This window comes from Equus quagga, chromosome 13 (assembly GCF_021613505.1).
Source record: "Equus quagga isolate Etosha38 chromosome 13, UCLA_HA_Equagga_1.0, whole genome shotgun sequence".
In the NCBI taxonomy this organism is placed as follows: domain Eukaryota; kingdom Metazoa; phylum Chordata; class Mammalia; order Perissodactyla; family Equidae; genus Equus; species Equus quagga.
This window is the reverse complement of record NC_060279.1, coordinates 90,252,991-90,272,198: the sequence shown is the minus strand read 5'-3', so window position 1 is coordinate 90,272,198 and position 19,208 is coordinate 90,252,991. Positions and strand designations below refer to the sequence as shown.

At 53.1% G+C, this 19,208-nt stretch overlaps 2 protein-coding genes across 4 annotated transcripts in view; both read left to right on the top strand.

Moving 5' to 3' along the window:
* Positions 1-6,656, top strand: part of ZSWIM9 (zinc finger SWIM-type containing 9) — a 25,437-nt gene extending 18,781 nt beyond the window's left edge. Inside the window, exon 5 of the mRNA XM_046682151.1 lies at positions 3,755-6,656. Coding sequence (XP_046538107.1) covers positions 3,755-5,944 — 2,190 coding nt within the window. The 3' untranslated portion in view covers positions 5,945-6,656. The remainder of the gene's footprint in view (positions 1-3,754) is intronic.
* Positions 6,657-14,308: 7,652 nt separating this feature from the next.
* Positions 14,309-19,208, top strand: part of LOC124249369 (zinc finger protein 664-like) — a 10,777-nt gene continuing 5,877 nt past the window's right edge. Inside the window, exons 1-2 of one of the 3 annotated variants that reach the window (XM_046680284.1) lie at positions 14,309-14,355; positions 15,602-15,816. In XM_046680284.1, coding sequence (XP_046536240.1) covers positions 14,337-14,355; positions 15,602-15,816 — 234 coding nt within the window. In that variant the 5' untranslated portion in view covers positions 14,309-14,336. Of the gene's footprint in view, positions 14,356-14,382; positions 14,741-15,298; positions 15,817-19,208 lie in introns of those variants that run through there. The other 2 variants (XM_046680283.1, XM_046680282.1) reach the window with 2 other exon arrangements.

Below are 19,208 nucleotides of genomic sequence, written 5' to 3'. Positions count from 1 at the left end.
GGTGTTTCTCATTGGCTGGACTGTTGCCGGGTGGGGAGAGAGATCTTCCTTCAGTAGTAAAGTAGTTTTACCTCCTGGCCAAGATGTAAGCTCTGTCTCTTCCTGTGTGGTGTAACTGATGATGCGTGATAGGGCCTGAGAGCTCCCCCTACAGGCCTTCCCAAATCAAATTTAGTAAGGGTTTCCTGTATTAATTTCCACAAAAGAAAACCCAAGATCAGAAATCTGAGTTGAATCTTCAAAAATGGAAATCAGGGGGCTGGCCCCATGGCTGAGTGGTTAAGTTCACATGCTCCGTTTTGGCAGCCGGGGGTTCACTGTTTCTGATCCTGGGTGCAGACCTGCACAGGACTCATCAAGCCATGCTATGGCAGAATCCCACATAGAAGAGCCAGAAAGACCTACAGCTAGGATACACAACTATGCACTGGGGCTTTGGGGGGGAAAAAATGATGGAAGATTGGCAACAGATGTTAGCTCAGGGCCACTCTTCCTTAAAAATAAAAAAAAGAAGAATGGAAGTCAGCTTCTTATTAGTCAAGTACATACTTGCCAGCTCTGGAAAAGTCTCAAGGCAAATACATTTTGCTGTATTTGCTTTTCTCTTATTCCTGACTCCCAAGGAGAAAAAGATAAGAACTTACTTAATACTATGGAAACAGGTAATTTTTTTAACCCATTATACCTATTATGGCTTTTATCTTTATGTTAGTTTCTAGACCAGCGCTAGAACTTTCTATGATGACGGAAATGTCCTATATCTGTGCCACTAGCCTCGTGTGGCAATGGAGCACTTGAAATATGATGAGTGTGACTGAGGAACTGAATTTTTATATATTTTAAAATCTTAATTTAAATTTAACTAGCTACATATGGCTAGTGACTACAGTATCAGAGCAGTTCTAGATGGAAACATCTGCTGAGATAAATCATAAAGTAATAGTAAGTGTGAAAATTAATAATGGTTGAAAACAATTATGGTGGTGTAGTAACTAATTCAGCAGTAAGCTTGAGAGGCTTTTAAAATAAAATTTATTGAATTCCAACACTATTTAAGATGCTGAATGTACGATTTCAGGGGTAGGAAAGCAGTTTCCTTCTTTTCTTTGGAATCTATTAGACTTTTTTTTCCTTGAAAGCTGAGAACTATGCAGTGCTTTTTAATTGGTCTTGTAGGATGAGGTCACATTCTGGCAGAACGGTTTGTGGAGAGATCTGTGCTTAAAATGTTTTCGAATCCTGGTTCTGCAGCTGCGAGTCAGCTCTGACAGGGACTGGCTGTAGGAGCCCTGACTGTCTGCCTGGTGGAGGGGGCCTTAGCTCATAGCCACTCATCTCCCTGCCCTGCTAAAGTGGCTTCTGTGCCATAATAATGAGACTGCAGTGGCTGAGGCCACAGTGGACCAGAGGGGTGGAAAATGAGGTCCAAGGGCCTCATCACCCAGCCCACAGCGAGGGGTGAGCTCCTGGTTTTACCTGAAGTGTGATGGGAAGTCCTGGGAAAGGTTTCCAAGCAGAGGAGGGAGCGATTTGATTGGAGTTTTGCAAATGGCCTCTGGAGGCCGTGCAGGGGACAGACAGGGGGCTCAGGTGGAGACAGGGAGCCCAATGAGGAGGCAGCTACGATAAACCAAGTGGGAGATGGTGGTGGCTCCAAGCAGGACGGTGGCCGTTGGGATGGGGAGAAGTCATCAGGTCCTGGACTCATTCTGAAGGTCGCTTTTAGGACGCAGGGATGGACTGCACGTGGAGAGTGAAGAAAGAGAGACGCCAGGACCCAGCCCAGAGTGTCTGGGCTGGAGCAATGGAGTGGATGGTGGAGCCATTGATGGAGATGGTGCCGACCGAGGAGGGGCAGGTTGGGGAAAGCGAGAATCAAGTGTGGCTTCCTGCCGCTAGTCTCAGGGGACACATGAGCCGTCCAAGGGGGGCCTGTTGCTGCAGAGGCAGCTCGGTAGGTGGGTCTGGAGCCTGGAGATACAGAACTGGGAGTTAGGAGCTTAGAGATGAGGAAGGCCGTGTGGCTGGATGAGATCACCTTGGCAGAGCCTAGAGGTAGGAAAGAGGAGAGGAGAGGAGAGGGTCGGGCTCTGCGGCCCGGCAACATTCAGACGCGGAGCAGAAGAGGAGGGGCAAGCAAAGGAGACTGCAGACGAGACGCTGGGAGGAAGGAGGAAAGCCAGGAGTTTTTAGGGGGACAGAAGCCAAGAGAGACCTGTGTTCCGGAAAGGAGGCAGGGTCACTGAGCTGAATGCTGCGGGGAGCTCAAGTAAGACAGTAATAATAAGTGCGTATTCGATACCTACCAGGCATCATTCCAAGCTTTGGATACAAATGATCTCATTTTAGCCTCACCACGACCCTATTAAACAGACTTATTACCCCCATTTTTGCAGACAAAGAAAGTGAGGCTCAGCGAGGGGAAGTCGCTTGCCCAGGGTGCCACAGCTAGTAAGAGGCAAAGCCAGGATTCAAAACTAGACTCTTTCCAGAACTTCCACTCCAGACATGTGGCCAGTGGATATCGCGCCCACTAGCGCCTTCATTCAGTCACTTATTCAGGCTGTATGGAGCTATTGCCCCAGGCCAGGTGCCGTTCACAGCATCAGGGATGCAAAACATCCCTGACCTTCTGGGGCGTACATCTTAGGGAGGGTAAACAGGCAATCAGGAAATCAGCAAATAAAGATGTGACGTGCTTCAGGGGCTAAGTGCCGTGGCCTCCAGCACCTAGAGAGAGCTGGGCTGTTTGTTTAGATGGGATGCCCAGGGAAGCCCTTCGTGAGGACATGGTCTTTGAGCTGGCATGATAATTATAGTAATAACGATCACTTTGAGAGCGCTTACTATTTGTTGAATGAGGATGGTTGAATGACTGTAATATTATTTGTGCCAGGCTAGGTTCTAAATGCTTCAATTCATTTCGTCCATCCCATCACAGAGATACTCTCATTATCATTTTACAAAGGAGATGGAGGTCAGGGAAGTTGCCAGAAGCCACACAGCCAGGAAGTGGGGACTCCAGGGCCTCAGCCCAAGCAGTCGGGCCCCAGACGCTATGCTGAACCTGACTCTCCGTGCATAAAGGAATAAATATTCAGTTCCCAGAAGGGGAAACAGGGAGGTTAAGGAGGAAACTGAGGCACACAGAGGTTAAGTCACAAGGTTAGGAAGTGGCAGGGCCTAGACTCAAACCTGGGCAATCTGGCGCCACAGTCTGTGGGCTTTGCTACCAGACCGCTGGCTCTCAGCCTTGAGCGGGAGTGGGGATCCCCTGGAGGGCTTGTCAAAACAGATCGCTGGGCCCCGCCCCCAGAGTTTCTGACTCAGCAGGTCGGGGGTGGGCCTGAGAATATGCATTTCTGCCAAGGTCCCAGTAGGTGATGCTGATGCTGCTGGTCCGGGGCCCACACTTTGAGAACTCTTGCCCCAGACTGCCTCTCAGCCCGTGAAGGCATCAATACCCAGTTCCCAGTAGGTAAAGTGAGGCTCAGAAAGGCTGTCTGGTGTGCAAAACTCACACCAGCTATTTAGATGGTAATGCCGAGATCTCAAACCCAGGCCATCCGCCTCCGGAGCCCGCGTTTTTAACCATTCCCCTGCACTGCCTCCTGCCGGTCAAAAGAATCAACGTGTGCACGCAAGAATGGATGGCTTCCACTTTCTCCAGAGGGGGAAACCGAGGTCAGGGAGGGGGGCGAGGCGACCCCGGCGTCCCCTGACCTCCTTCCCCGCCTGCCTCCCCCGCCCGCAGGTGAAGCTGGTGTTCGTGGAGGACCAGGCGGTGGTGGAGACCGTGTGCTTCCTGACGTCGCGCACGCGGGCGCTGCTGCGGCGCTTCCCGCGCATGCTCCTGGTGGACCGGCTGCCGGGGCTGCAGGGCGCGCTCGACCTGCTGGCCGTGCTGTGCGTGGACGGCGCGGGCCGCGCGCGCCAGGCCGCCTGCTGCGTGGCGCGCCCGGGGACGCCGAGCCTGCTGCGCTTCGCGCTGGCCTCGCTGCTGCAGAGCGCGCCCGACGTCAAGGGCCGCGTGCGCTGCCTCACCGCCGGGCCCGAGGTGGCGGCGCAGCTGCCCGCCGTGCGCCAGCTGCTGCCGGGGGCGCGCGTGCAGATCTGCCGTGCGCAGGGCCTCGAGACGCTCTTCAGCAAGGCGCAGGAGCTGGGCGGCGCCGGCCGCGAGGACCCGGGCCTGTGGCCGCGCCTGTGCCGCCTGGCCGGCGCGTCGTCACCCGCCGCCTACGCTGAGGCGCTGGCCGAGCTGCGCGCCCACGGCCCGGCCGCCTTCGTCGACTACTTCGAGCGCAACTGGGCGCCGCGCCGCGACATGTGGGTGCGCTTCCGCGCCTTCGAGGCGGCCCGCGACCTGGACGCGTGCGCCCTGGTGCGGGGCCACCGCCGGCGTCTGCTGCGCCGCCTCAGCCCCTCGCGCAGCGTGGCGCAGTGCCTTCGCGACCTGGTGGCCATGCAGTGGGCCGACGCGGCCGGGGAGGCGGCGCCCGATGGCCTAGACGGTGGGGGTCTTTGGCTGGAAGGCGAGCCGGGAAGGGGAGCCCAGGTGGAGAACGAGAGGGTGAAGGGCGTGGAGAGCGGGGACTGGGCAGGGGCCCCGAAAGAAGGAAACATTTGGAGAGGAGCACAGTTGGAGAAAGAGTGGGTCAGAGGACTGGAAACCAGAGACCGGGGAGGGGCTCAGTTAGAGAGTGAGAAGGGGAGAGGATTGCAAATTCGAGATTGGAGAGGAGTCCAGTCGGAGAACCGGAAGGTGAGGGGACTGGAAGGGAGTGTCTGGAGAGGGTCCCAGTTGGAGAAGGAGCACTTGAGGGGGCCAGAGATCAGAGACTGGAGGGGGGCCCCACTGGAGGGTGAGAAAGATTGGGGTATGGAAGGTTACGTCTGGAGGGGTGCCCATTTGGAGGACCAGGGGCTCAGGGGACTGGAAGGGTACACCTGGAGGATGGCCCAGTTGGAGGATCAAAGGATTAGGGTGCTAGAGACCACGGAGCAGAGGGGCACCCAGTGTGATTATGAGATGGCCAGAAGTCTTGAAGGGAACACCTGGAGGGAGGGCCAGTTGCACGATGAAAGGGCGAGTGGACTGAGAACCAGAGACTGGAAGGGGCTTCCTTTGGAAACAGAGACGGGAAGGGGGCTGGAGGTGCGAAACTGGAAGGGGGTCCATTTGGAGAAGCCGCTGGAATTGGTCCCTGAGAACGGAGACCAAAGGGGGCCCCAGTGGGGAGATGAGGGGCAGAGAGGGCCAGAGATCCGAGAAGAGAGAGGAGTGAGGTTGGGGGTCAAAAGAAGAAAGGACTTGGAGGATGTAGTTCTGGTCCAGCTGGGGGACACAAGGGTGACAGGCCTGGAGAATGGGGATGGAGGGGGAGCCCGGTCTGGGGGCCCCAGGAGCCGAGGAGGGCAAGGGATGGAGTGTGGGGACACGGGAGGGAGGTGTCTGGGGCTGGGGAATGGCGTCACGTGCGGCCCGACCGTGAAGACCGTGTTCGAGGGTGATGTCGAATGGGCGGTGACAAGGAGAGTGTACCTGACGGCGGGGGAGAGCCTGCAGGAAGGAGGCGGAGGAGAAGCCCCGCGGGAACCAAAGAGGCCTCGCTGCCCCTCGGGAGAGGAGGACATGGACTGGGAGCCGCTGGCCAAGTTCCGGGCAGCTTGCGGGCCAGAGCTGGCAGACTTGGTGGCCGAGGAGCTGGCCTTTGCCAGGCAGCACGGGACGCGGGGTTTCCACTGGACTGGAGCTGGCTTTGCCCTTAAGGATGGCACCTCGGACTTCTTCCTGGACGGGGCGCTCACGCGCTGCAGCTGCTCCATCCACGCGGCCCGACGTCTGCCCTGCCGCCACCTCTTCGCTGCGCGACTCCTCACCGGGGCAGCCTTATTCCACATGGACCTGCTCAGGGATTGCTGGGGGAGAGCCCCGGAGCCCTGACCCTTCCCACCCCCCTGCCCGCCACCCTCCACTGGGAGGGCGGGAGGGCATTCTTCGATCCCAAAGATAACAGGTCTGAGGCCAAGGAGGCCACCCCAGTCCCTCCGGCCACCTCCTGGCTCATCCAGGGACCTCATCTTGGCAGTTTGCCTGTCTGGGTCCGAGGGGAAGCCGACACTGTGCTCTCTGAGGTCCGGGAGCCACAAGTGTGGAAGATGGTGGTGGCCAGGGTGGATTCTGAGGGCTTCCCTCCGTGGTGGAAATGTGTGATGAGAGGTGTAGACAGGGTCAGGCCAGGGCGGTAGGAGGAAAGGGACCAAGCTGGGGGAGGGGAGGACAGCAGGCTACGGGGAGAGCCTGGCAGGAGAAGGCTGGTCAGTCCAGGGAGTGCAGGGGCGAAGGGAATAAAGCAGTGGAGAAAGAGAGGAGACAAGTAAAGGAGAGGGAGGGAGAAAAGACCGTAGGGGAGAGTGAGCGGAGGAGAGAGGATGGGGGAAGCGGCAGAGAAATGGAGAAGAATGCAGACAAGCAGAGGGAGGCAGGAGAGGAGAGAGAAGAAAGGAAGGAGAAGGACAAAGAGGAGGTAGGGGAGATGGGCAGAGAAGGAAGGAGAGGGGGGTGCTTTTGGTGTTTCTCCAAAGCCTGCAGGCCTGGATCCCCTTTGCCTTCTGGTTGGTCTTCCCCGGAGGAGAGACTAAGGGCGTGCTGGGAGTCTGGGGGGATGGGCTGGAGGGTCTCCACTAGGGGAGGGGAACCGTTTGGACTACTGTGCTTCACGATTGGAATAAAACAGTATTATTTTGGTTTCCATGCTGAGTTCTTGGCTTCTGGGAGAGGGTGGGATGCCCAGACCCAGAGGGAAGTTGAGATGCTCCAGCATTCCTTCCTTCTTTCTCTGAGCAAGGCCTGCTGAGGCTGGATGCAATGAAGGGGTCAAAGATGAATCCATCTCCATGGCAGCTCGGGCCTCATCCTCCCTCACCTGGACCAGGATGCCATGGGGGCAACTTGCCAGTATCCATGGATTCCACCCTCAGATGGTCAGTCCATGCCAGTCTCGGCCACCGTGCCAGTGATTGGTTGAAGAAAGGGTTTGTGACCTGCTCCTGGCCACTGGGTCTGCTCAGGGCAGGGGGCTTCCGATAAAGGTGCTCTCAAGCTTAAGAAGCAGCCCCAGAATGAGATGGCCAGGCCTAGACCTGCTTGCAAGCATCTTAACAGAGCGTGAGAATGAAGCCAGCACTGACAACGACAGGCCTAAGAGATGAAGAAAATCTGCATCCTGGCTTAATCTAGTGGAGTGTGCCCTGCTGTGGGGCTTCCTAAGGCAGACAGAAGAGATTATAATGACTTAAGGCAGTTTGAGTTGGGGTCTCTGTTATCACAAGGGGGGAGGGGGACCGAAGTCTATTGCAGGTGACAGAAATCCAGATCAATGTAGCCCGGCAGATTTCAAACTTTAATGTAAACAAAAATCACCCAAGCACCTTATTAAAACAGTTGGATCAGGAGATCTGTGGTGGGGGCCTAGAATTCTAGGAAGCTCTCCAACGACGAGGTTGCTGCTGGATCGCAGACATGCTTTGAGTAGCAACGAAGGAGCTTAACATAAAAGGTCGCTCAGCAATTTAAGTCACGAGGCAGTTAAAGGCCTCAATACAGCTGAATCCAGAGGCTCAAATAATGTCAGGTCTCTACCTTGTGGTTGTGCTGTTTGCATCATGGCCTCCTTCAAAAGAAGGCCAGGAGAGCCGCTTCAAGCCCCAATCCTATATCCTCAAATCTTCATCCAAAGAGACCTCTCCAGCAGCATCCATATATCAAATCTCAAGGAAGAAGTTGATTATATTATCTATGGTTATGTTAATGCTGTGTCACAAGCTTAACACTTCAAAGGTATGTGACAATAAGCATTTATTGTTTATGTGTCGTTTACTGTTTATGTGCTCAAACTTGAGTGGGCCTCGGGAAACTGATTGCCCAGAGATCTTGTTAAAACACAGATTGGGGTGCCCCATCCCCCGAGTTTCTGATTGAGTAGGTCTGAGGATTTGCATGTCTAGTAAGTTCCCAAGTGATGTTGAAGCTTCTGGTTCAAAGATGAAACTTGGAGAATCTCTGATCAAAGCCTGGACCTGTGCCCATTCCTGTAACAGGCCAACTGGGCAGACAGGATGTACAGCGTCACAGAGAGCGGGGAGGGAGGGCCGTTAAAGAAAGGAGGCAGGAGGAATCCTGAGCAGGCAAACCCGCAGTGGTCCAGCATAGACCAGTGTCCCAAACCTCTCCACTTGACTCTTATCATTAGATTCTTGGATGTGGGTTCTGGGAAGGGAAAGAACTCGGGCCATAATATAAATTAAAGAAGGGCCAGTGGAGGTGGGTCAGGATGTCAGAGAGACAGATGTGGGTAGTGACATCAGCAGGGCCTTATACTTACAAAAGGAGGTGAATCTTTATCCTGAGAGCAATGGAAAATCATTCAAAAATTTAAGGCAGGGGTATGGCTTGACTGGATGTATAAAAATAAAACCACCCCTGGCAGCTTTATTGTGACAAATGCATCCATGTGAGTCCAGAGGACGAAGAGATTTATGGTCAGCAAAACAGGACAGAGCAGATTTTTCAGACAAGTGGATCTTGAACGATGTGTTTGCCAGGAAGAGAAAATGGGAAAGAGCATTCTTGGCAGAGGGAACAGCCTGTGTAATGGTATTTTGCCCTTCCGGAAGACGAGAGAAAACCCAAAGGTCAGTGATTGATCTATGAACCTCTACATGCCCCACATGTCCACCATAATCCCTTGAGGCCTCTGCTCACATGTAACCTCCTCCTAAACGCCATCCCTGAGCAGTCTGTTTAAAGAGTCACTCCATCCCCTTTCTCTGCTTTGTTCTTCACAACACTTATCGTTACCTGAAATTATGCCACATAGCTCTTCACCAGTTTAGCACTGTGGTTAAGCTTACAGAGTATGAAGCCAGATTGTTTCAGTTCGGATCCCAGGTCCACTACGTACTTACTGTGTGCCCTTCTGTTGCTTAATCTCTTTCTGTTACAGTTGGGGAATAATAATAGTGCCTGTTTCACAGGGTTTTGCGAGGGTAGCTGAATTAGCGCGTCTATCAATGTTCTCACATCGTCTGCATTTCCACTTCCACCAAAGCATCTTGTGAAAATTAATAAAGGCAAACCTCATTTAAACATGGAGATGGGGGTCCGGCCCAGTGGCGTAGTGATTAAGTTCTTGCACACCACTTTGCTGGACCAGGTTCAGATGCCACCCGGGGACCTACGAACTACTCATCAAACCACGCTGTGGCAGCATCCCACAAAAAATAGAGGAAGATTGGCACAGATGTTAGCTCAGGACAATCTTCCTCAAGCAAAATGAGGAAGATTGGCAACAGATGTTAGCTCGGGGCCAATCTTCCTCACAAAAAATAAAAAATAACAAAAAATAAAAATGGAGACAGGAGGCCAGAAGGGGGCGCCCTCATGCACTACCACTAAACAAATTACAGGAAGGATTGTCACTTACAGACCTCAACAGGAAGAGATGTACATTGCATCCCAAGGAGAAATCCACTACCCCAGCAACAAAGCCAATTAGAAAATGTCACCACCCTAAAGTCTTGTTTTTTACCAATGGATTTTTGTTCAAAATAACCCCTCCCAACTTCCTCCTCTTTCTCTATAAAATAACTTCCTCTCCTTTGCTTGTTGGACTTGCCTATGGCTTTTGCTATAGCTTGCTTGTCCCTAATTGCAATTTCTCTGCTATTCCCAAATAAACTCATTTTGCTGGTAAATAACTGACTTTTATTTTTAGGTTGACATTACGAAGTACCTATTAGCATACTGTTTTCTCTAGTGATTTGTGTTCGTTGTTGTTATCAACAGTCAATCTCCTCCCACCAAAATATAAGCTCTCTTTTGTTTCCCATTGTATCTGCCTAGAACCGTGCCTGCCGCAAAGTAAGCACTAAAAAAGATGAAAGAATAAAAATGGCAGCCTGGCTAGTAAGGCTAGTGCTTCATCATGCCTCATTGTTGCTATAGTGACAATAGAGCCTGCCTAAAGATTCCCAGCGTCAGTCACTTCGTTCCCATCCAGATCACCTACTGGCGGCCACTTGTGTCTTCCGCTGTAGCAGCCAGAAAACTACAACTCCCAGCAGGCTGAGCGCCGCCAGCGCGGGCCTGCTAAGAGTGGGCGCCTGCGCAGTAGAATCTGCAGTCCGGCGCTCCATCTGAGCATGTGCGGGCTGCGGGGTTCTTAGTCGCTGGAGGCAGAGGACAGAGGAGAGGGCTCTGTTCGCTGAGCTTTGTGCGGGTGCCCCCTCGTCTCTCCCCACTCTCGCGGTCCGAGGGATCTGGGTCCCTGGACCGACATTTCGGCGTGGGGGGGGGGGGGGGGGGGGGGGGGGCCCGCTCGGTTTTCCGGGGGGGGGGGCGGGGTTCTGCACGCGGAGGGGATTGCTGCGGGAGGGGTGGAGGGGAAGCCAAAGGTAGGCGTTGCCATGGTAACCCTGGAGCGGAAGGAGTTTAGGGATGTCGTGGGAGGAATGAGAGTAACAGCCTGGGATGCTTGGTGGAAGAATGGGGAGTGTGATGGAGGAAGCGGTTAGAAAAAAGAGGAGTTGAAGTGATACTAGGGGAATTAGGTGTTTTGAGCGAGTGGGAGTGTTTTGGTGGATTCATATATAATAAGGGGATTTGGGGAGGTCATTGGAGAAATCGGTATGCTGATAAGTACCTGGGATGTTTCAGGGGAAGTGGAAATGCAGTAGGGCACATTAGGACGTTAAATTCATTTATCAATCAGATTATCTGCAAAGCTCCTCGTATGTACCAGGCACGGCTAGATTTGGAGAATACAGTGGTGAGCGGGACGTGTGAGATTATAGAGGAGTTTAGGGTTTATGGGGGAGTTAGAGTGTTATAGGAAAAGGAGCGTGTTGTCGCATGGGAGAAACGGGCAGTTGGAAAGAACTCGATTATAAGAAGAAGTTGGAATTGGGGTATTCTGTAAGTTAATTCTGGCACTGTTTTAGAGGACTAATGAAGTACCAGCCTCTGGGGAGCGCTGGGGACTCCTCAGAGCGAAGTTAGTCTTATGGATAGGGTTGCCAGGTTTAGGGGAAAAGCAATGCCCAGTTGAATTCAAATTTCACCACGTATAGTATTTTAGTTGTTTGCTGTTTATCTGAAATTCAAATTTAACTGGGCAGTCTGCATTTTCATCTGGCAACCCTAATTTCAGGGAATTGGGATGTTTGGGAAGAATGGGTTCTTATAGGGGACGTGGAGCGTTACAGTGTAATTGGCTTGTAGGAAGAGGAGCTGGGGATACTCAGGAAAAGGCGGAGTGTTGAAGCCAACATTAAGATCACCACTTACTGTATGCCCGGGGCTATGCTAAATGCTTTTGTTTTCAAAAGCTCTTTATGATGGGAAATTTCAACCCTACACAATAGTAGAACAATGTAATGAAGCTACTTGCACCCTCTCTGCTTTAAATGAGCACCATATTGAAGCATCACGACAATGCTATGAGGTAACATTACTATTATCCCCCCATTTTACAGTTGAGGAAACTGAGGCACAGAGAGGTTAAATAACTTGAACCAAGTCACCCATTGGAAGGGGCAGGACCAGGATTTGGAACCAGGCAGTCTGGCCTCCGTCTGCAGTGTAACACACAACTTCCATTTGGGAAGTATCGGTGGGGGGAAGTGGGACCTTGTGAGAGCAACAAGAAGGTGGTAGGGTGTCAAAGGAAAGAGAATTGGGCTGTAGGAGCATGTGCCCTTGTTAGAGGATTCCTATAAGGGCGAGTGGAGGCTTGTTGGGAGCACTGGGATGTTTGGGGAGAGTAGGGGAGTTATAGGAAGAGTTTGGTGTTTTGAGGTATAACGGGAAGTTGTGTAGCTGTGTTTTCTAGTACAGTAGCAGGTAGCCATGTGTGGCTAAATTAAATTAAAATGAAATGCAATTAAAAATTCGGTTCCTTGGTTACACCACATTTCACATACTCAGTGGCCCCACTGTATTGTACACTGAAGTCCTAGACCATTTCCATCACTGCAGAAAGTTCTATCTGCCGGCACCGATGTGTGGCAAGAAATAGGATGTTACGGTGAACGTGGGGTTTCCTGGTTCCTAACTCTCCGGCCTTCTGTCTTATCACTTGCCCTCCTGCCTCATCTACAGCCGGCTCTAGCCTGTTCCCCAAACAGGACCAACTCCATCTAACTTTGACCCCTGCTCTTCCCTCTGCCTGGAATCCCCATCCAGCTCTTTGCACTTCAGGCTTAAATGTCACCTCCCGGGAGAGGATCCCCTTGAGAGCCTTATTGAAAGCCGCCAGCATCCCCTTCCCACCACCAGCAACTATCCCATCCCCCTGTATTATTTCTTTCAGAAAACTTTCCAGGATCTAAACTCTTGTTCATTTATCATTTACCTTGTCATTGTCCATCTTCCCCACTAGGGGGAGGCCTCCCCCTCACCATGGAACATTCCAGGGCCTGAAATTGTGCCTGGCGCAGAAGAAACAATAAATTATGTTGACTAAGCGAATCGAGGCTATTCAGAATTCGAGAGTAGTGATATTACAGGGGAGATTGGGGTGTTATGGGGGGGGCATAGGAATTGATACCAGGAATTTGGGTGATAAAGGAAGGATTGGGGCACAAGGGGGTATGGAGGATGTTAGAAAACAAATGAGGGGGTGGCAGAGGAGGACTTGGGACGTTCCATGGAATTGGCTATTTGCAGGATTATTAATTCCCCAGTGCCTCAGTTTCCTCATCTGTAAAATGGGAATAATAACGATATCCATTTCATAAGTTTGTTTGAGGCTTAACTGAGGTAACACATGGAACGTGTTTAGAAGACAGCCTGTCATCATCAAAATTATTACTGATGTTAAAGCAGGAGTTGGGGTACACAGGATCCTGCCTCCTTGCTTCACCCAGTTCCCCAACTTGGCCTCACTGCACCTGGGAAGAACCCTGGGGTTCCAAAAAGTGGTTTGAAATCCACTCTGCTGAGGCAGGCCACCGCAGACTGTGGCAATAGCGGGCACGTGGCAGGAGATGGGTAGCAATAACTCTTCCCCCCGTGTAGACGGTCCAGAGCCCTCTTCACAGCTCCCCACCTGGCCGCCTTCACTCATCAAAGCCCCATGCCTGCGCCCATGCTGACATTTAATTAGCTCTGAACTACACCGTGCCACAGGTTTTACCTATGGGATCACCCATGCTCCCCAGGAGGTGGGCATTGTGCCCGTGTTCCGGCTGGGGAAATTAAATCAGAGAGGTTCAGCGATTTGCCTAAGGACACACACAGTAAAGGAGAGTCCTTCTCCCCAACCTCCACCCCTCCACTTTGAGTGGCTCTCATTTTAGCAGAAAGAATGCCTGGATGGAGTCACAGAGAACTAGCCGGCTCCCAGTACGGCTCAGTCATGCACTTATTGAGGCTCATTCTCTCTGCGCCTCAGTTTCTTCATGTGGAAAATGGCTGCTTTGAGAATTGAAGATAACGTGCTTATGCTGTCTGGTACATGCCAAGCGTATCAGTAATCAGTATTATATATCAGTCCTCTCCTTTTCTTTTGAGACTGAAGCTGTGGGTTGACATTTGAGGGGAAACTCGGCGACGGCGAATGGGGAGACCTCCCCAAGTCAGCCCCCTAATATATGCCGGCCGCTGGTCCAGAAATCCGCTACGCATGCGCATTCCGGGGCGCAGGATGCGGGGCGGCCTCGGATCTTAGGATGGATGGAGACGCCCGAGAACCCAAGGTCTAGCTGGAGGGGAAGGTGCAGAGCACAGCGCTAAGTGGGGCGGGGGTAGCGATAGGGAGGCTGCGAAGTGTAGGGAGACACTGGTCGAATCTAAAAGGCACAGGCCAGCCGGCGGCCCGGTCAGTTTCTAGCTGAACAGGGATTCCGTTCATGCTTCACCCCCCCCCCCCCCCCGGTAATGGTCTCGCCCGACTCCCCTTCTCTTCTGCCACTCCAGGACGTACCAATTTCGCAGCAGAGGGATGAGAGGAGTGGGCCTGGGTGCAGAAGGGCGGGACCATTGTCGTGGAGATCGGGGGGAAAACGTAGGTGGAGGGGGCGGCGGTAAAGGGGTCCAAACAGAAGAGGAGAGGCCTTCAGGAGCCCCTTGTTTGAAGGCTGGGGCGGGGCTTGGAAGACGTTTGCAAGGAAAAGAAGGCGGGGCCTCTGGAAAGGCGCGTTCATTGGGTGGGGAGGTGGGAGGTTGCGGTGGGCGAGTTCATTGTGTGTCCGAGTGAGGGGGATGAAATTGGTTGGGAGACACCATTGTTTGTAGGGGGAGATTCCGGCAGTGCTTGGCGGTGGCCTCTGCGTGCATGAATGGGGAGGGTCCGGGTGAGTGTGTGCATGGGTAACGGGTTTGAATTATGCCTTGAAGGAGGATTTGGATTCTGACAGAGGCTCTGAGAGGGCACATCAGATGTGGGGGAACAACAGGCACAAGTGTCCCTTGGCGGAAGAGTTAAGGACCCACTTGCAGAAGGAGGGGCTGCCTTTGGCGTGTAAGGTCCACAGGCAAATACATCCAGAGTGATGCTGGAGAGTATGCAGGGGACATACCAAAAGGGCCTGGACTGCCAGGTTGAGGGGCCTGATGCGGTCCCCGGGTGCTGGGGAGCCATGGGAGGGCTGTGAGCAGGAGAGGAGCAAGATCAACTCTGGGTGAAGAAAGATCCGTCTGGGGCCATGTCGGGGTTCGACTGGAGTGGGGAGACTGGAGGTGGGGAGGCCAGAGAGGAGGCTGGAGTGATGATCCAGGGGGAGAGGAGGAACCCTGAGCTGGGACACGGGCCATGGGGACAGAGGGGAGGATACAAGGAGAGAGAAAACACAGGAGGGATGGGGCTTGGGGACTGACAGGTGGGGGAGGGGAGGAGAAGGTGGGACGAGACCTCCCCGGGGCATCTGGCCCAGTGACGCGGTGGACAACCGGGCTATGCACAGATGGGGACCCCCGGAGGAGGAGTGGGTTTGGAGGAAGACTCTGAGGTCAGCATGGGTGTCATGAGTTTGAGAGACCAGCAGGTCATCCGCAGGGCTCAGGAGGGAGGTCCTGGTTCTGTCCGCTGTGTTTGGTCCTTGGTCCTGTGGGGGGGGGGGGGGGGGTGGGGGGAGCGGGGGGGGGGGGGGTCAAGGGAGGAAGTCAAGGGTTCAGTTTAAGAAGCCATATTGTGAAGGGCCTTGAACGCCAGACTGAGGAGCTCATTTTTCTCCTGGGGGTGCTAGGGAGCCATGGGAGGAATGTGAGTGGGGCAGGGGCAGCATTGGAGGACAGAAAGACCCCTCTAGGGCCACATGGGGAATGGACCGGAGAGGGGAGACCAGAGGCAAGGAGCCCAGGCAGGAGGCTGGACGAGGACAAGCATGAGCTGGGCTCAAGGCGGCGAGGATGAAGAGAAGTATATAGTTGGTGGTTGAGGCCATGGGAATATCTGTGATCTGCCCAAGGAGGGTCTTGGCAAGAGATGGCCTGGCTGGGCCCCAGGGCAAATGAGACCTGGGAGGAGACCCCGCTCCCAACACCAGCAGCATGGAGAAAGACGGAGACTGTTGCCTGAGGCTCCCCTTCTCTCTCCCTCAGTCCCCTCTGCCTCCTCGCAGCCGGAGCTGACCAACAACAGCCCCGCCTCACTGTCACCTCAGCATCCAGAGCCCCAGGGCCAAGTCAGGGGCAGACCCCACGCCATGAAGGTGGGAGATGGAGACGTGAGTCCTGGAGACCCCCCAGACTGTCAGGGGTTGGATCCATCTCAACTGAGGACACACTCTGAGGAGCCCGAGGTCCCGGAAGAAGAGGTGAGCACCCCAAGTCCCACCCCGGGAGGGGGCGCCTGTGGGTTTAGTTCCAAGCTCTGCCACTTCCTGGCTTTGCGACTCGGCCCATGGACACCCTGCTCTGAGCCTCAGTTTCTGCGTCTGTGAAATGCCACCTTTCCCGTTGCGGGGAATCCCTAGAGACGGCGCTGGTTCAGAGCAGTTGCACAATAAATGTGTTTATTATTCTCGGGCCTGAAACAGGAGGCAGCCATAGATGCTGTTTGTCCCTCTTGAGAGGCATTTGAGAAAATGAGGATTCCCTTGCCGCCTCCTCCCCTTACACCTCCCAGGTCTCTGCTTCCCGTGTCATCTTCTCAGTGAGCCCTCCCAAGTCGCCCCCTTCAAGGGGCATCCCCGCCCCAGCCCTGGCATTTCCTGTTTCCTTTCTCTGCTTCACTTCTCAAGTTTTAATGAAACTGTTGCCTTCCAGCCGGTCTTCCTAAAAACTCATGTATTTGTGCTAGTGTAAGTGAAAAAGTTATTTACCAGCTCATGTTCATCTAAACCCCAAGAGAAGCTGGTTTCAGTGAAAACTTTCGGTCTGCAAATTTGTTTAAAGAAAACTGTTGGATATCAGCTGATTTTAAGTTATTGTGCACAAGATGTGTTCATGAGAACCATTGCATTCAAACGAGTTCTAATGACAACTCATCTGCCACACTTCATATCTTATTTGCTTCTCTTGTGCTGGGCCGCAGCTCCTGATTCAGGAATCTGTTGTGAGCAACATTCATGTGTAAATATGTTTCACCAGCCTTCCCCTGCGATTCTGATGCAGGTATCCTGAGGACCACACTGTGGTCCAGCCCATCCCCCTCATTTCTCAGGTGAGGAAATTGATGTCCAGAGAGGCATCTTGACTTCCCTGAGGTCACACAGCACGTCAACAGCAGTCCAGGCATTCTGGCCGGGGCCCAGCCCAGGAGAAGTCAGTCACTGCTAAGTGATGTTCAAATTGTTCCCGTGCCTCTCTGGGCTCTCAGGTCCCCAACTATCAAATAAGGGTTCATCATTAACCAGGGCCAGGATATCATGGGCTCCAATCCCACCTTTGCCTCTTACTAGCTGTGTGATCTTGTCCAGATATTTCTTAATCTCTGTGCCTCGCTTTTCTCATCTGTCAGATGGGGATAACAAAAGTCCCCACCTCAGAGAGTGAGTTCAGTGAGTTGATCACATGAATTGCTCAGAGCAGTGCCTACATCCTCTAAGTGTCCAATAAGTATTAGCTGACAACATTATCTCTAACATTGTCACTAAGAGGTCTGCGAATATACTGGGTAGGTGGGTGAGTACTGATTTGTGAGGGCTGGCTTTCGAACCCAACTTTCCAGATTCAAATCCTGACTCTTCCACTTCCAAGCTCTGTGGCCTCAGGCTAGTGACTCACCCTCTCTGAGCTTCAGTTTCCCTGCAGATGACTGGGTTATTGTAAGCCCTCAATATGGTACCAAGTATACAGAAAGTGCTAAATAAATGCCAAGCAAACTGTTTTTATTAGCTGTGCCCCTCTGTGTTTGGAGTGTTGGCTGCAAATGGCATATGTTAGTTTGCCATGGCTGCTGTAATAAATTATCACAAACTCAGTGAGCTAAAACCACACACATTTACTCACCTACAGTCTGGAGATCAGAAGTTCAAAATTGGGGCCGGCCCGGTGGCGCAGCGGTTAAGTTCGCACCTTCCCGCTTCTCAGCGGCCTGGGTTTCGCCAGTTCGGATCCCGGGTGCAGACATGGCACCACTTGGCACGCCATGCTGTGGCAGGCATCCCATATATAAAGTAGAGGAAGATGGGCACGGATGTTAGCTCAGGGCCAGTCTTCCTCGGCAAAAAGAGGAGGATTGGCAGCAGTTAGCTAATCTTCCTCAAAAAAATAAAGTAAAATAAAAAAGAATTTCAAAATCAACTTCACTGGGCCCACATCAAGGCATCAGCAGGGCTGTGCTCCCTCTGTGCTTGGCTGTAGGGGAGAAACCACTTCCTTGACTTTTCCAGCTTCTAGAGCTGCATTCCTTACATTCTGTCTTCAAAGCCAGCAGGAGCCTAGCATCTTGATTCAGTGCTCACATTGCTTTCTTCTTCTGCATCAAATTTCCCTCTGCTTCCCTCTTATGAGGACATTTGCGATTACATTTAGGGCCACCTAGATAGTCCAGGATGATCTCCCCATCTCATGGTCCTTCATTTAATCACATCTGCAAAGTCCCTGTGACCACTTAAAGTAACATTCATAAGTTCCAGGGATTGAGGACCTGGAAATGTTTGGAGGCCATTATTCAGCCTACCACGTGGCAGAAAATCCAAATCAAACTGCTTAAGCAACAAAAGGTAAGTTATTGCCTCACTTAACCAAAAAGTGTAGGAGCAGATGCTTCAGGTGTGGCTAGATCTAGGTGCCCATCAGGAAGCTGTCTCTCCCTTCTCTTGGTGCTGTTTTCCTCTGTGACAGCTTCATTGACAGGCTGACTCCTCCCAAATAGTGCGAAAGATGGACACAGGCAGCTCCAGGCTCACATCCAAAGATAAGTGCTATGGAGGAAATTAAAGTCGGGAAGGAAGTAGGCAGAGTCGGAGGGGTAGCATGAATTTCCATTTTAAATAGGGTGGTAAGGAAAAGCCTCAGTAAGAAGTGACATTCCAGCAAATACCTGACAAGTGTGAGGGAGGAATCCCGGCGGCCATCTCCGGGAGGAGGGTTCCGTGGAGGAACCTGGAGGAGGCCAGTGTGGCCAGACCCTAGTGAGCCAGGAGAGAGGGTGAGAGATGAGGTCAAAGAGGGAAGGCGGGCAGGTCACGCCGGGGCTCGCGGGGCGTGGTGAGGACTTGGGCTGTTCTCTGAGCTAGAGGGGGGCGCGGGGAGCGCTCTGAGCTGAGGAGGGCCTTGCCTAATGTGACTGAGGTGTTAACAGGCGCCCTCTGGGGAACACACTGGGGAGGTCGAGGGCCGAGGCAGGGATTCCAGAGAGGAGACCACTGCAGCAGTAACGAGGGGGGGGGGGGGGGGGGGGGTTTGGGGGTGGGGGGGGGGGGGGGGATGATTTCGGCTTAGAGGTGGTGGTGGCTGGAGGGACGGTGAGAAGAGGTCGGACTCTGGATGTATTTGCAAGATAAAGCCAACAGGTTTGCTGAGGGATTCCATGAAGGTGCCTGAGAAAGGTGTCCCGCTTTTACCCTGAGCGCCTTGCAGGAAAGGAGCTGCCTTTTGCTGACATGAAGACGTCAGCAGGAGCAGGGGCAGGGTGGAGGAGCAGGGGTGGGGTGGAGGAGCAGGGGCGGTGTGGAGGAACAGCGATGGGGTGGAGGAGCAGGGCGGGGTGGAGGAGCGGCGGTGGGGTGGAGGAGCAGGGGCGGGGTGGAGGAGCAGGGTG